This window comes from Argentina anserina, chromosome 6 (assembly GCF_933775445.1).
Source record: "Argentina anserina chromosome 6, drPotAnse1.1, whole genome shotgun sequence".
NCBI classification, from domain to species: Eukaryota; Viridiplantae; Streptophyta; class Magnoliopsida; order Rosales; family Rosaceae; genus Argentina; species Argentina anserina.
Genome location: NC_065877.1, coordinates 3,949,590 through 3,965,185, shown reverse-complemented (window position 1 = coordinate 3,965,185; position 15,596 = coordinate 3,949,590). Strand labels below are relative to the sequence as shown.

The window sequence follows — 15,596 nt, the reverse complement described above, 5'->3', positions numbered from 1 at the left end:
CAGGACCAAAATTCTCTACCTGAAGTATCATCCATCTCTTTCTACACGCGTTATTCTCGACCACAATCAGTGTCGGAGCCAGAATTTTAGGTTCACTGGTGCACAAATGTTTCTCACAAATGATAATGAATTTTGATTTTTATCTTAAGTCATGGACATAAAAAGAATTTCAATAATTAACAAATTGGAAAGGTTTCAAGCTTGATTACTTAAGATCTTAAAAAAGAAGAAGATAGGAATATGATGTTACTCTCAATATTGAAAAAAAAAACAAACAAAAACACTTGGCTAAAAGGACATGAAACGAAAAATAAACACAAGGAAGCTGAATAGGTAAAAAATAAAAGAAATAAGACTGCTTGCAGCCCCTTGCAAGATTCGAACACAGAACATAGAATATGGGTTACTAACACCAAAACACTTCACCAAACAAGCACCTATGCAATGTAATAAACAAAAAATGTTTTAAAACTACAGGTGCACAGGAACCAGTAGGTTCTCAGGTGGCTCCGCCTCTGACCACAATAACGATTCATATGCACCTCATCGACTGGCAATCATTTGATACGTATATGTAATTGCGTGATATGTATGTGCATGAACTTGGTAGGATTCAATAGAGAAGTAAAATCCATTCTGAAGCGGATTCAGGACTTGTGTTTGAATCTAGCTAGTCGACCAACATATGTAGTTAGTCTTTGTTAAGAAAAAGAAACTCATGTAGTTAGTGTCACAAGGTTGCATTGAAATAGGTGTTTTAAACTTCCAACTAATTGAGAGTCAATAATGTGGAAACCTATGGTCCTGTATCTCTACTTATAAATCTGTTCAAATCAGATGGAAAAAGAGAGGCCTAACACAATTCATACCCACCTTGGACCTGCCACAGTTCTAAATGCATCATCCCCTTTTGGAGAGAAAAATGGCCTAATAGCTATCAAGCTTGCTGTATACAAAGATTACAGGCCCAATAGCATTAGAATAACAGTACTGAGCATCCTCTTGTAACTTATTATGAGCTTGTGGCATCAGCAAGAAGGAAAGAGGAGTCTGTTCATTATCTTTGTTGTGGCATGACTGGCATCAACTGTGGGTTCTGTTGTTAGCCAGAGATTCACATGCTCTTCCACTTTCCCTTTCCTATTCTTTTACTTTCTTTTGTTTATGAACATTACTTTGATATAACAAATGATTATAGGACCAGTAATCTTTTTGACAATGTACCACTAATCCACTATGGCATTCCCTCAAAATGGTGCTTCCAACTTAAAATTTGGATAAATAACACTAAATTAAAACTCAACCACATTTTTTCCTCAAATCTCCTCAAAGTTGAAATTTCTCCAACACTTTTCCAGACAAGTTAGATGAATAGAGATAGCTAGCTTGAGATAGCTGAGTTATAAGGTTATAGCTTGGAAAGTATAAATCATTTTTGGATATAAGGTTATAGCTTTGAACAAGATTTCAGCAAAATTTCTTGTCATTAACCAAAGCAATTGCAAAATTTCTCTTTTCTCATAAGGGGAAAATATGAGTGGCTCCGGGCTTCTTGGAGTTCTCTTGGTTTTCAAACCCTAAGAGATATCGGACGGCGGTGCCTTACTCTTTGGCAAGGCGGTGATCGTGGTTGGGTTATGTATGACGGCAACGGCGGGAAGTTTCTTGATGTTGATCATGTTGGCGGCGAGAGACTCCGGTCTGGTGGTTTCTTTGTCCGTGTCGGTTTTCAATTTTCGGCCATAACGTTGACTATCTTGGCGTTGTTCGTGCGGAGGGAAGCAAAGAGCAATGCTTTACTTAGTTTTGTACCGCCCTTAATAAGTTAGGTTCAAGACAACTTATGATGTACATGCCTCTCTGGGTTTGGTTAATGGAACTATTTTCTCAAAAAAAATGCATGCAGAATTTTCCCTAAACTCAACTCTTCAATTGATCAAACCCTAATTTTATAGGAACATCAGCGGAAATGCCTATATATATGGTATATATGAAAGAGGAAACATGATGCAATTCACATTTTCAATCTGTCATACACTTGGATCATTTTTGTATAACCAAAATGAGGTGGGGGATTTGCTGGGAGCATATGCATCTCCTATACACGATGTGCTCGATGACACCATTAATCACCAAGTTGTTGGTGATCATATAACCAGGCAATCGCTCCATGCATCAATTTCTTTGATATGGTCTTGAGGTGGTTGATAGTATGGAAGATGCGACATTGATCAACCCAAATGACTTGGAAAGAGGAAGAAATTGGTGTATAAGCTAGTCATGAAGATGAATATGCACACAATTTAGTGCTGCAAGTGTTTCCTTCTAACCCCGGGAATCCAACATTGCTGCAGTTTATTGTACACCCTAAATGAGAATCATACAGCAGTCGATCATACAAAGTCCATCGCTGCTTGGCCGCCATGGCCCCAACACTGACACTTCAAAATTTTCAGACCGTTCAAACTCAGAAGGCCTTATTTGGCCTAAAAATGAGAGGGTTGTGCTCAACTTAAACTCAGAAGAGTCCGGTGGTGCCGTCCAACTCGAACCCCAACCCCACTGTAGTCGTCACTCTAATTTATTATGTACTTTCTCTGATAAACAAAAGCAACTGGGACTCCTAACCCGAATCATTGCTATAGTGTGCCAGACCATGTGATGTGGCCTCTCTTTGACAACCTGTTCTTCTTGTTTTGTGGTAGCTGTTCATCATCTTCTTTCTTCTTCTTCCCCAAAGCTCACTTAGCTTTCTTTTAGGGGTTGTTGCCAGCCATATCATTCCTTTTTCACCTTTCTGTTTTAGTATCCCTGCTAAACTTGGACCTCTAAGCTACTGGAAGTCGAGTGATCACCATCTCGGAGTTGATTTCTGATGGCTACTGAAACCGTTTTAACACCTCCGATTGCTACTACTGATGAAAAGGTTAGTCCCTTCGATCTCTTACTTCACTCCGATTACTCCGATATGTATGTAACTTCAGTGATCAAGTATGATAAAAGATTCTTAGATTTCAGATGATCCGAAGTTTAGGTGGTGCTTAAATTTTTTTAAATATTGTTTTGTGGACTGGTTAGATTCTGTCAATACCAACTTGTGATTATGCCTGTACTTTGTTTTCGATATAGTTCCGTTATATGAATCGTATTTGATCATCATCATCATGAACTTCAGGAAGTAGTAGGCTGTAGAGATATTGCAACAGAAATAGACCCCTTGATCAGATAGGCTTGATAGTGATTGGTTATTGTCAAATTTTTCTGCAACTGAATATAATAACAGACAGATGCTAAAAGAGATCAAAACCATAGCTTGTAGCGACTTCCATGTTTTATAGACACCTATCATTAATGCGCCTACCAGTAGTTTTGGTTGGTTGGTTTTTCTGTGTGAAATATATTCCTGAATGGATTATATCAATTTCAATTACTGCAGCATGTTGAAAAGAAGGTGAGTGAAGAGGAAAAGGTTATTGAAGAAGGTGGCGTTCCTTTAACCAAAGAGAGCGGAGAAGAAATACTTAAAACTGATGATTCAATATGTCTAGAAACACCACCTGAATCTGAAGCTGTCATTCATCAGAAGTTCGAACCTCCTGTAGTTGAGGCTGAGAAGATTGATGTTGCTCCTGTCTCAGACATTCCAGTTGTAGGTGAAACAAAGGCTGGGGATGACCCCATTCCTGATATTCTAGAGCAGGTTGTTTTGGCTGAGAAGAATGCTGATGCTGCTGTCTCAGATGTTTCACTTGTAGAAAAATCACCTTTGATTGACCCCATTCCTGATACTCCAGAGCAAGTGGTTGATGTTATGAAGATTCCCGAAGAGGTTATTGAGAGTTCAACTGTGTCTGTAATAAGAGAAGCACCAACGGAACCAGCTCTAGAAATCATAGAGGAAGGCCAAGTAGAACAAACTAATATAGTTGATGCTCCTCAATCATCGTATGAGGCTATCGAGAAAACAGAAGAACCTTTGCAGGTTACTACTGACAAAGAGTCGGTGGAAACAGTACTAACAGATATTAAAGAGTCAGAACCGGAGTCTTTGAAAGTAGAGAAGCCAAAACTTGCTACTGCTGGAATGGAGGAAAAGCCAGGAGAGCCATGTGAAGTTACTGAAGAAGTTGAGACAAAGCAAGAGGAGGTTGAACTTGAGAAAAGTGTGCATGATGAAACAATGAAAGATGAAGGGTCTGCAGCTGATAAGGTTGAAACTATTTCATTCTCGGAGAATCAGAAAAGTGATGCAGAGAACACACCTAGCCTACAAGTGGAGGAAAAGCCAGCAGAGCCATGTGAATTTACTCAAGAAGTTGAGAGAAAGCTTGAGGAGGTTGAACTCGAGAAAAGTGTACATGGGGAAACAGTGAAAGAGGAAGGGTCTGCAGCTGATAAGGTTGAGCCTATCTCATTCTCAGAGGAAGTGAATAGTGAAACATATTACACACCTTGCCTAGAAGTGGACGAAGCACCAGAGCAAAGGAAAGTTGAAGAAGAAGAGAAAATACATGATGAAGTTGGACCTGAAATATGTCTGAAGAATGATATTGTGAAAGATGAAGATGTGATCGAAGCTTCCTCAATACTAGAAGAGGCTCAAACTGCTAAAGACTACGAACCTCAAGTCAAAATTCCAGAAGAGATTTTACTTAATGGAGATGGGATAAGTTATTATCTACCTGACACCACGGAAGCACCTGCCTCTGAGGACCAAAAGAAGGATGTAACTGAGGTTGATGTGGTTGATAAGCTACAAGAAGAGTCAGCAGTGGAGATTGAAAAGGTTGGAGGAGAGGTTCTGGAAACTAAAGAGACTGAAAAGGAAATTGCTGCAACTGAACCAATCAAAGAGGAAGAGAAGGCAGGACTAATTGCAATTGAGGTAGTTGAGAAACCAGCAGAAGAGACATCAGTAAAGCTGGGAACAGTAGGTGAAGAAAATGTTGAGACTCTGGAGATTGAAGAAAAGGTAATGAGTAATGTGGTAACCGAGGCATCAACTCAACCAGTCGAATCAGATAAAAAGAAAGAACTGAGTGGAGTTGATGTGGTTGAGAAGCTTGCAGAAGAGGAATTAGTAAAGTTGAAAGCTGTTGGAGAAGAAAATGTGGAGAGTCTGGAGATTGAAGAGAAGGAAAAGAGTAATGTCATAACTGAGGAATTAACGCAGCCAATTGAATTAAACAAAGAGAAAGAATTGAGTGGACTTGATGCGGTTGAGAAGCTTACAGAGGAGGCTGCAGTGGAAGTTCAAAAGGTTGGAGAAAAGAACGTGGAAATTGAGGATGCAAAGAGTGTTGTAACTGAGGATACAATTCAACCAATTTTAGAGGATGAACACAAAGATCTAACTGAGAATGACATTCTACATCATGCTGATGTAATTGAGAAGTTAGCAGATGAGACAGTGGTGAAGGTGGAAGAGGTTGGAGAAGAAAATATGGATAAAATTGCTGAAACTAAAGAGTGTGAAAAGAAAGATGAGATTATTGAGGATTCAAGCCAACCAATTCTAGGGGATCAAAAGAAAGAAGCAAGTGCGGTTGATGTGGTTGAGAAGCTAGCAGAAGATGTAAGAGTTAAATTTGATAAGGTTGGAGAAGCGAGCAAAACAAAGAATGTGCAATATGAAGACAGTGATAGCAAAAATGTGCTGGACGAGGTTTTAACTCAACCAGATAAAGCAGATGTCAACAGCTACATTATTACTCCATCTGAAGTTATAGAAAAATCCTTTGAGGGAGCTGAGAAAGATATTGAACCTGTGGCAGAGACTGAAAAGGCCGAACACATAAATGATGAGACACCAGGTACCATTGAAACCAAGAAAGAAGATAATGTAGAAGAGAAACAGGATGAGGTCGCGAAATTGGTTGCTGAATCACTAGGAGAATCCAAGCCATCTGAGCCAGAGGTGAAAGGCGATGAACCTGTGACAGTGGAGAAAACCATTGAGAATGTTGCAAAGTCTGATAAAAATATAGAGCTTCCCACAAAGGATGGTGGTGACACAAAGCCCTCTGAAGACCTGCAAAATGAAGTTCCAGCTAAAACTTCTCAAAAACAATCAAATACCATTTATTCAAAGGTCAAGCAGACACTCGTGAAGGCAAAGAGAGTTATTACCGGGAAATCACCAAGCTCAAAAACCCCTGCCTCTGAAGCCAAGGATGATATTATAGTCAAATAGCAGGATGCAATCATATATTTGCAGACATCCTTCTTTTGGTTTCCCTTATTCTTGTGATTCTTTTATTGTTGTTGTTTGTTGGTTTTTCTGCTCACTCTCAGCTCTTGGCTTGTCTGTTGATACTCAAAAGGGTGTGTGCGCGTGTATAATATACAGAAGAATAGGCTATGCCATACTCAGTATTGTAAACTGGTGTGTGTGTGTCTGTGTGTATGTGCTTGTAGAAGATTTAGGCAATGCCATGGTATTGTAAATTGGTGTGCATATTGTTAGTTGTCTTTGATTCGGTTGTTACTGGTGTTTGAAAGTGCTTGATACTTCAATTTTCTGTAACTTATAACCAGGAAAGGATTTTTAATATTTGTGAAAAGAAAGATTTGCAATTACCTTGAACAGGTTGTGTATTTCATATGAAAATGTATCAAGATTGTCAACCAAGGGAAGAATAAAAAATTGGTTGAAATTGGGAAACAAAACGTTCGCCATTAACAAGTGAAACGAGCATGGGAATTATGTACTTTATTCATTACATTTTCTCAAAATATAGAGCGCTGTCATAAGTTGGTCTATGAGACTTTCAACAATCTACCCTATGCAGCACACTGATAGCACAACAATATAGAGACGCTTTTAGATCCATCAAATACCCAATATTATTAGAAAACTATGGTACTATATGTATTATCAAATAGAAATATAGAAAGAAAAAAAAAGACACTATGGTACAATATACCGTTACGGCACTACAAATCATTTCACTAATTCAAAGAATTGTTATAAATATGGCTAGAACATAGATCTGATACATATTTGCGGTATACTCAACTCTTAGACATTGCATTATCTCACCAGTTACAACGTGAATGTACAAATGCCAGAAGGAATTCAAGTCTTCCTAAGGTACCAAAATCTGTGCAATATGTGATTGTACTCCTGATATTAGAATTCAGAGGGTTATGGTAAAGGTTTCAACCTCATTGACTCGGAGGTACCTTTTTCATGTGAGCAAGATCCACTCCCGAATTGTCGCAATAAGGAATTCTGTCCTCCCAGAAGAATTGTCTGTTACTCATAACCTGCATATTTAAGTTGGAATACATAAATACTTTCTTCAAACAAATTAGTACTGTTTGTGCACTGCAAACATAAGAATTAACGTATAGAGAATGCAATATCAACTTACTAGCTGGTCTACTCAGCACGTTGTCTTTCCCGTTAGTAGATCCGTTAGCTCTGCTGGTACTAACATCCAATGCTTGAACATTATTTTGCACCAAAGCAGACTGTCCAAATCCCTCATTTGCTGCCTGGCACTGGCAACACAAAAGAGGGCTTAAGGTAGGATGTACACAACAGAAATAGGAAAAGCAGAACAAGTAAACAGACTATAGAGCATTCAAACGTTAAAGCGCTGAAATTTTGGATGGGTGGTAGAATCATAAAGTGTACTAGTGTGTGTGTGTGTATTAGTCTCTATCCAGAGTGAAGGTTCACTTTGAAGTTACAGAGTGAACTTCATTATTTCACTCACTTTTCGGTCACATTTTCACATCTCCACCGTATAGAATATAGAACATAATGTATAGATCACTCATGCAAAATATATATTCCTATTCTCATAAATCAATGTATGACGGTGTAAATCCTACATTTGTTTGACACATTTAATGACTTCTCCAAGGACACTGCAAGCCTTGCGTGTAGAAAGAAACATCAAATGCAAAATGATTGCTGGTCGATATCCAAATTCCTTCATAGACCAATAGATATCCATTAGCAACCATGTATGCTCATATGTCCCAACCATTTTGCATCATTAGCTTTTTATAGTGACTGAGGGATGTCCACACCCAGGAATAGTTGCTATAGTTCTAGATACTTAGATGCTTTAAATTTAAATTTAATAACGAATCCCAAATGGATTCATAGACATGCAGCATTAAATAAACAACCAAAATCCATCACACACAATCACCAGATGGTAAATGCACCAACCTGATTAGAAGTCTGATTCATGGAGCAATTAGTGTTGGTATTTTGCATCACTTGAGAGTTCATGTTCTGCACTGAATCCTTTGAACTAGAAGCTGGAGCTGATTCAATATTCTCAACAGGACCTCCTGCACCACAAGCATTAGGTCCTACAGGTGACTTCATAAAGGGCCCTCCTGACAAGGGAACTAAGGGTGTGTGTTGCATTGGCATGGAAACACCTTGACAAGGAAGTCCAAACATCTGCAGGTTAGATCCTATCATCCCATTAAATGCAGTATGTCCTGGCATTGGTGGACTAGAAAACTGGGCACCTTGCATAGGGTAACCGGAAGATCCACCAGTCATGTCAGGCATACCCATGCCAAAACCCATGCCCAGCCCCATTCCCATTCCAACACCCATGTGCGAGAAATGAGCCATTTGGGGTGCATGCATGTGTTGCATTCCTGGTGGTAACATCATTTGTGGCATAAACAGACCAGCTCCCATCGACATAATCTGCACAGTGATTGAGTAAAATAATCTTGAATTAATAACACCTTAGAAGGAAAATAATAAACATTTAGAGGGACTGAGAATTCTCAATGGTCACCTGTACTTGGAGTTGAAGTGTCTTCAAATACTCAATGGCCTCATCAAGCATTGAAGCTTTGTCCACCTGCATAATGAAGTTACAGAAGACATTAACTTATATTTAAACTTCCATGACAATTAGGAAGTTATATAATATGTACTCTGGATATAAAATATAAGTTGATAAAACATCATAAATGTTCAGTAAATCTTACCAATTAACACAATAGCGAAGTTCAAAAAGATTGTGGAACAGAAGTTTCAGATTCTAACTTATACTACTTAAAAGTTGATTTCAGTTCCAATAGTGACTAAAAACAGATCACTGGTTTAACACCCAACTTAGAACTTAGAAGTCAATCAAATTATAAATGTCCAGGAAGACTTGGTAAGACTATAGAACATAAAATAAAATCAACCTTGTTGCAATTAGGTATGAGTTCTTGAAGTGCACGCATCTTCTCATTGATTCTATCCCTTCGCCTCTGTTCAAATTCAACAATCAGTAACCATAAGCTACACATCTTACCAACCACGCATTGTTGTGACTACTTTATATAGATAGCTTTCCTCACCCTTTCTGATAAGTTATGCACTTCTGCTGCTCTGCTTCTCTTGGAACCCGTACCTCGACCATGAGGTACCTTCTTCAAGCCCACAGATTCCTCCTCTACATCCTGCAGGAGTTTTTCATAGTTAGTAAAGGAAGGTAAGAGGAAAAAGAACTTGAACAATATTTACAACATTAACACTTACTTCACTATGGCATTCATAGTCATCGGTATCACGAGATTTTCTCTTCGACGCACGAGTTGGCTTATCTGAAGCTCTCTCCACACTATTGCCTGAGCAAACAGAAGAATCAACCACTGGCTCCGTAGTTTTTTCAACATCTGGAAGAGCCCTAATTGCACTTTCACAAGGAACATGATTGGAGTTTGTGTCGGCAATCTTAGAGGTACCCTCTTGATATGCATGTTCAGACTGTTTAGCATTACATGGTTCCTCAAGAGGCTTAGATGTGGTTGGTTTCATAGCAACACTGGAGGGTGCCATAACATCTTGGCACTGTGAAGTTGACTCCTTCATTAAACCACAGCTTGATTCAATTAGTATTGACTCAGGAGGATTGCTACTAGTTGCAGCTGAAATCTTCTCCTTATTTTTATTCTTCTCCACCCTCGCTAAACTTGAGCTAGACATTGCACCAGTAGTGTGAATATTAGGTTTTGCAAGCGTAGCTGGTCTTGAGAAATGAGAAAAGTTCACTATGGTTGGATGATTATTACTAGGAGTTGGTGGATTATTCAGCGCTGGTATGCCAGGAAAACCACCTGCAGATGAAGCCTGAATTGAATTCTTGCAAACAGCAGGATGCGCAGCACTACTTGTGCTACCACCAACCATATCCGAACCTATCGATCTACGAGATGGAATTGATGCTTGGGGTTGCTGTGATGACATCTGGTATACATGAGTAGTACCAGGTCTAGGTCTGCTAACTTCAGCTGCACTTATTGAAGAAAGCTTTGACGCATTCCTTTGTTCCAAATGAGCACCTCCATGACTGGAATTGGTGTTGGACTCCCTATACATATGACTAGAGCTACTCCTTTTGTCAATTGACGCGAGATTCCCATTGGTGGAAATCTCATTTGCAGTGACACCAGATATTTCAGGCATATAATCATGGCTATATTCATGATGTAAAGGTTGATCAAGGGCATAGTTCAACCAAGGCAACATGTCGTCATCGTCACTTAAACCCATATCAACAGATGGCACCGACAATGGAATTTCATCCATCATGGAATCCACTGCCCCAAATTTCCCCACCTTCCCATTGCTTCCATTTCCTAAATCTCTATCTCGATTCTTGGGGGTGTGAGATGGTAAGCTGTTCAAAGTTGGACTCCTTCTAGCTCTATTGGACTGAGCTTGCATCATAATCTGCCCATTATCCCATACCAGTTCAAACAAATCATTCACAGGTCTGCATAAAATCCGACAGGATAGACATGAAGAGAAAAACATATATGAAATGGTAAAACAGAACACAATACAATGACTCCACGGGCCAGTGCCATGAATCACAATAGGTAAAGATGCAGAGATCGTAAACACTAAAAAAAAAAAAGTGAACTTACTCAAAATCTTGATTCGAATCACTCCTTCCTCTGTGCAATCGATATTGCTCGGATAAAGGCATGGTGTAATACTGGACTCTTGTGTGTTATTAGAAATGCTCCAAAAGCTTCAAGAACATGGACATTATTGCAAGCTTCCACCCAGTGCCTTAAATTTGAGTGCTGGGTTCAAAGGACCAGGAGGAAAAAGTCAGATGTTTATGTATATATAAATAGAAGTAGCAAAAATTGTTGGAAGACGTAAAAGCCCCAACCGAAACCCCACTATAAGACAATCCCAGTACACAACTTATAGTGGGAGAAAAGAAATCATATTCCTACAACAGTATATATAAATTACAACAGAATAAAACCTTTTCTTTTAATACTACAGTCTTTATCAGTAAGATAAACTATAAAAACTCAAACTTGTTTTAAAATCTATAAAAAGTAAGCAGTCAAAGTAATTCTTTAATGGCTCCAAAGATCCCAGAATTCCCCTAAATTAAGCTCTATCTGAGTTAAAAATTAGTTCTTTACACTTTTCTTAATCATTAAACAGAAAACCCAGAAAACAGATTATGCTTCCTTAAATTAATCACCAAAATCTTAAAACAAAGCTCCAATTTTTCGGCTAAAAAATAATGGGAAATTCATTCACATTAGTATTGAACATAAAGAACAGCCCAGAAATCCTCGCTACCCATAACCCAGTTAGAAATCTCGAACTAATCCAACATAAAGCAACAGAAAAATGTACAAACGAAGAAACAAACGTTTGAGATAATCACAGCTCCTCGAACTAGTCAAGTTTTGTTAATCCACATGGTAAATCATCACGAAGCTCATTACAGCAAGTAAACTCGAACAAAGAGAACCCAATTCATCTGAAAGAGAGAAAGACAGAGAGAGAAGGATTACTCAAGTGGACGCAGAAGACGGCGAAAGGCTAGTCAGAGATGCAGTAAATTATCTTCGTTAAAAAATTAAATCGACCAAGAGCCCCATAAAATTACATACGTGGCCAAAAGTCAATAAAGTTAGTACGGATCCGAATAAAACTCGTGTCGGCACATAAATAGATGATCGTAATTGAAGCTACATGATTCCGACGTAAATCAGAAATTGAATGTCATTGACGATTCGAAATGGTAATCGGACATTTGATTAAATTAATAAATTCCTTAACGGTTATAATTAAATCAACTATTTTTTATTTAATTTAGTTATGAGAATAATTAATTTTAAATTAATCAAAAAATATATATTGATTTATTTATACAATTAAAGAATTTATTATTTTAATGTCATTAAAATATTATACAAAATAAAAATCTTAACACTATAAATACCCCTTCAACATAAAGAGAGGGGAGAAGAAGAATAGGAAAAATCACTTGAGCAAGATCACTCTCGACAAATCCCGAAGTCTCTCAAGTTCACGAAGAATCGTCAAGCCACCAAATCGCTCGTTCTTCATCAAATCCAAATCCAAATCAAACTCAAGTCCACGAAGAATCATCAAGCCACTAAATCGCTCGCTCTTCATCAAATCCAAATCTAAATCAAACTCAAATTCTCAAGATCAAGTGCACGTCACCCTTGAGCCAAGCCATATACAGAGATAGAATCAGAGGAGTTCACAAAGATTGTAACCCCGCGCTTGATATTCAATAAATCACACTTTATTTATACACGTGTCTGCATTCTCTTATTGGTTTTCAGATTCGCGTTCCACACTTTCACTTACCCAAGTTCAGTTGAAGCCATTTGTGTGGATTTTAACCATGGTCAATCTCTTTTTGGCTTCAACCTTGGTCAATCTTCTCATCAATGCTTTTACCAAAATCCATTTACTTTAGAATAATAATTTGCTTGATTATTGGAAGTGAGGGCAACTTAAGCCTTGAGACTTGAGAGCGTGAAGCACACACAGTATCTGTAGGGCAATTGCCCAGATAAGAAAGGATGGGTGGTGTTGGACTGTTGGGCACGTTTGTTACTTCGGATTAGCTGTGGTTGGACTATAGAGTGAAAAAAGTTAGTTTGAAACCCTTATTTGGAAAAACACGGGATTAGCTTTAATGAGATTAGCTAATCCGTGCGTCTCCAATTTTCGAGATTATGAAGAGGTGATGAATTCGGGCGGACTTTCTAACACTGGCGACTAGAGGAGCTTGGGTTGCTCACAAAAATTTGAAGTGTGCAGCTACGTCGGGTGTTTTGTGCTCCTGCTCTCAACAACAGCTCAATCTGAACCGTCATCAGCATTGACCTCAACCATGGCAATATTGTTGGGTACTTGCCAAAGGAGCTTGGGCTGCTCACAGATCTCGCCATAGTTCCACATTCTCGCCATGGTGGTGTTGTGCTTCACCTCCTGAAGCTCAAGTTCTTAGATATGAGGTTTAATGAGTTCGAGGGGACTGTGCCCAAGGAGCTGTTTGACAAGGACTTGGATGCTATTTTCATCAACCACAATCACTTCCGTTTCGATCTGCCAGAAAATTTCGGGAACTTGCCCGGTTTTTGTTATTGTTCTGGGCAACAACAAGTTCCATGGTTGTATTCTGGTGAGCTTGACCAACATGTCGAACTTGAATGAGGTTATTATGATGAACAATGGTTCATGTCGTGCTTGCTGGAGGAGATTGGGATGCTAAAGAACTTGACAATGTTTGACATTAGCTACATTTAGTTCTTGGGGCCGTTAGTACGAGACTGTACCAAATATGGGTCGGGAATTACTGTATCCTAATCCGAGTTAGTACAGTCCGGGAGTAAGCATAGACTTAGTCAAGATTTAGACAGTCCGGGGTAACAAACGTGAGTGTAGAACTTGCTTATGTAAGATGGTTTTGTTCTAGCAAGAATGGGTGGGTCATTTGATGTCCCTATTCTCTGTACTGGAATAGAGCATATTATCCTCTAGGATTTGTTATGTTATCTTATAACATTATAGGTAGATTTGGGTCCTGTAGTTGTGGACTTTATGTTTGGAGTTCATAATGGAAAAGGAAAACAACAACATCGACATCATTATCATGTATACATGAATGATCGACTTTATGATATATATTTGGCACGGTGTTTCTCTTTTTCAAGTTGAAACTTACAATCATGGTTTGAGAATTATGGATTAAAGCATTAACAATTGATTGACCTGCTCATCATGGGTTTTTATAAATCTACTTCCCTTCATGATTGGAGAGACGTCTTTTTCACATACACAAAAGTTGGTGATTTTTGCGAATTCTAAGTCATTTTTATGAGTAATTAAGTAAGATGGATTATATGTCGGAAATAAGAGATCATTGTATGCTAAATGGAAATATGAACTATTTCGTGATTTAAGTCTCTAAAGTACAGACAAAGGTAAGAGCGTTAAAAGCATCTATATTTCATCGTAAGAATAATTGTTTTTGGATGATGTATAACCTATTAAAAATTAAAAATAGAAAACTATTAGCTATTTTGAAAGATGAGTTCCAAGCTATCCGCCAAAAGAATGACCCCAATACACAATTGTACGTATTCGAAGATAAGTAGAATCTGAGAATACCACACATTGGATGATGGAGTCTTTGTGCTCTGCTTGATTAAGGCAACCAAAATGTCACAACTGCCCGTCCAATACTCCAATATACTCATTGAAGCATGCAAGGATTTTCATATCAAATGACATGATAGGCCCTTTTAATTTCTTCTATGAGTCGATGTGTGACTGTGTGTGATCACTGTGAATAAAGCAAGCAATTAGGAGACACCAAGATCACGAACTTTATACTCTTGGTTATATGTAGGATCCACTACTTAATAAAGTAAAAGATATTTTAAAGCTTGATATGATTTTCGGTAGATTATGAGTTAACTAGGTTAATAGCCAACTCCTCTACTATAATGAACTTGCTCTATAGTGATAATAGCTCATCATCTTGAACGTAACTTAGGAATGCAAATATGCAATGGAGCTAAAAGGTTGCTCTAAAAGGTTTTCTAGTTCTTCTTAATTAATCTTGATTGGCTTTCTATTATTATATAATATATGATATGAGCTATACAATACTTTCAATGTTGGTTAAAGGTCTTTATCTAATCCACAGCTAGGGTTGGCATTGCATTCGAGAAGTGAGCATGCATGCAGTTTCGCTCTCGCAATTCCATTGATTTACCGGTACCTCTTCCCCAGCTTCAATCCTCTTGCAAAGAGCCTTAAAACTTTCACTTTGCATTATTGATCCTATCAAATCTCAGCTCTTATCTCCATTGCTTTCACCAAAATTAGAGCAGGTAACTCACCTAATTAAGCTCATCCAGATTATGATAATCAGAAGAAGGGGCCAGTTGATTGAATGTGTCGTCTGTCGTGTGTGTAGAGGACAGTTTGCCCTCTCTAGGCTGTAATCTCTAATCATGGTTTTCCTGTCATCTACAGAAGATTAAAACGTTGCTCTACTATATCGCATAATCAATTAGAATATGAGAAGCAATCCCAAACCAGAGTTGGCAATTTTTAGTGAAACGATTCCATATCTTCATTTCTATGTTCTGGACCACCATTCCACCAATACAGAACCATATAAATATCGACGGGACTAATTAAGCATCGATCAAAGCATGGCTAATTTCCACGTGGAGGCTTACAGTGCAAGGTACACGCGGACAATCGAGCACCCAATACCCGATTTGGCGCCATCAACAGTTGGGGG

General features: G+C 38.4%; 2 protein-coding genes across 3 annotated transcripts; one reads left to right on the top strand and one right to left on the bottom strand.

Annotated features, from left to right (window-relative positions):
* The first annotated feature begins 2,470 nt into the window (after positions 1-2,470).
* Positions 2,471-6,368, top strand: LOC126798055 (uncharacterized). The gene is made up of 2 exons (XM_050524880.1): positions 2,471-2,926; positions 3,437-6,368. The coding sequence occupies exons 1-2, from the start codon at positions 2,876-2,878 to the stop codon at positions 6,191-6,193; spliced, it is 2,808 nt and encodes a 935-aa protein (XP_050380837.1). The 5' UTR covers positions 2,471-2,875; the 3' UTR covers positions 6,194-6,368.
* Positions 6,369-6,923: 555 nt separating this feature from the next.
* On the bottom strand, positions 6,924-11,829 carry LOC126797639 (transcription factor PIF3-like). 2 transcript variants are annotated; one of them, XM_050524316.1, is made up of 9 exons: positions 11,809-11,829; positions 10,909-11,070; positions 9,518-10,754; positions 9,337-9,438; positions 9,181-9,246; positions 8,781-8,846; positions 8,189-8,686; positions 7,377-7,506; positions 6,924-7,269 (listed from the first exon to the last, which is right to left on the bottom strand). In XM_050524316.1, the coding sequence occupies exons 2-9, from the start codon at positions 10,968-10,970 to the stop codon at positions 7,259-7,261; spliced, it is 2,172 nt and encodes a 723-aa protein (XP_050380273.1). In that variant the 5' UTR covers positions 10,971-11,070; positions 11,809-11,829; the 3' UTR covers positions 6,924-7,258. The 2 variants fall into 2 exon arrangements, with proteins under 2 accessions (XP_050380273.1, XP_050380274.1); XM_050524317.1 differs by lacking the exon at positions 11,809-11,829 and having other exon boundaries at positions 9,518-10,711; positions 10,909-11,057.
* Positions 11,830-15,596: the final 3,767 nt, after the last annotated feature.

What these genes read in the sequence shown, in the direction of transcription:
- LOC126798055 (XM_050524880.1), top strand. Translation starts at nt 2,876, where the DNA reads ATGGCTACTGAAACCGTTTTAACACCTCCGATTGCTACTACTGATGAA. An exon ending in TTGCTACTACTGATGAAAAG is followed by an intron (nt 2,927 to 3,436) that starts GTTAGTCCCTTC and finishes CAATTACTGCAG; the next exon opens with CATGTTGAAAAGAAGGTGAG.
- LOC126797639 (XM_050524316.1), bottom strand. Translation starts at nt 10,970, where the DNA reads ATGCCTTTATCCGAGCAATATCGATTGCACAGAGGAAGGAGTGATTCG. An exon ending in GATTCGAATCAAGATTTTGA is followed by an intron (nt 10,755 to 10,908) that starts GTAAGTTCACTT and finishes GATTTTATGCAG; the next exon opens with ACCTGTGAATGATTTGTTTG. An exon ending in CACTTCAACTCCAAGTACAG is followed by an intron (nt 8,687 to 8,780) that starts GTGACCATTGAG and finishes ATCACTGTGCAG; the next exon opens with ATTATGTCGATGGGAGCTGG.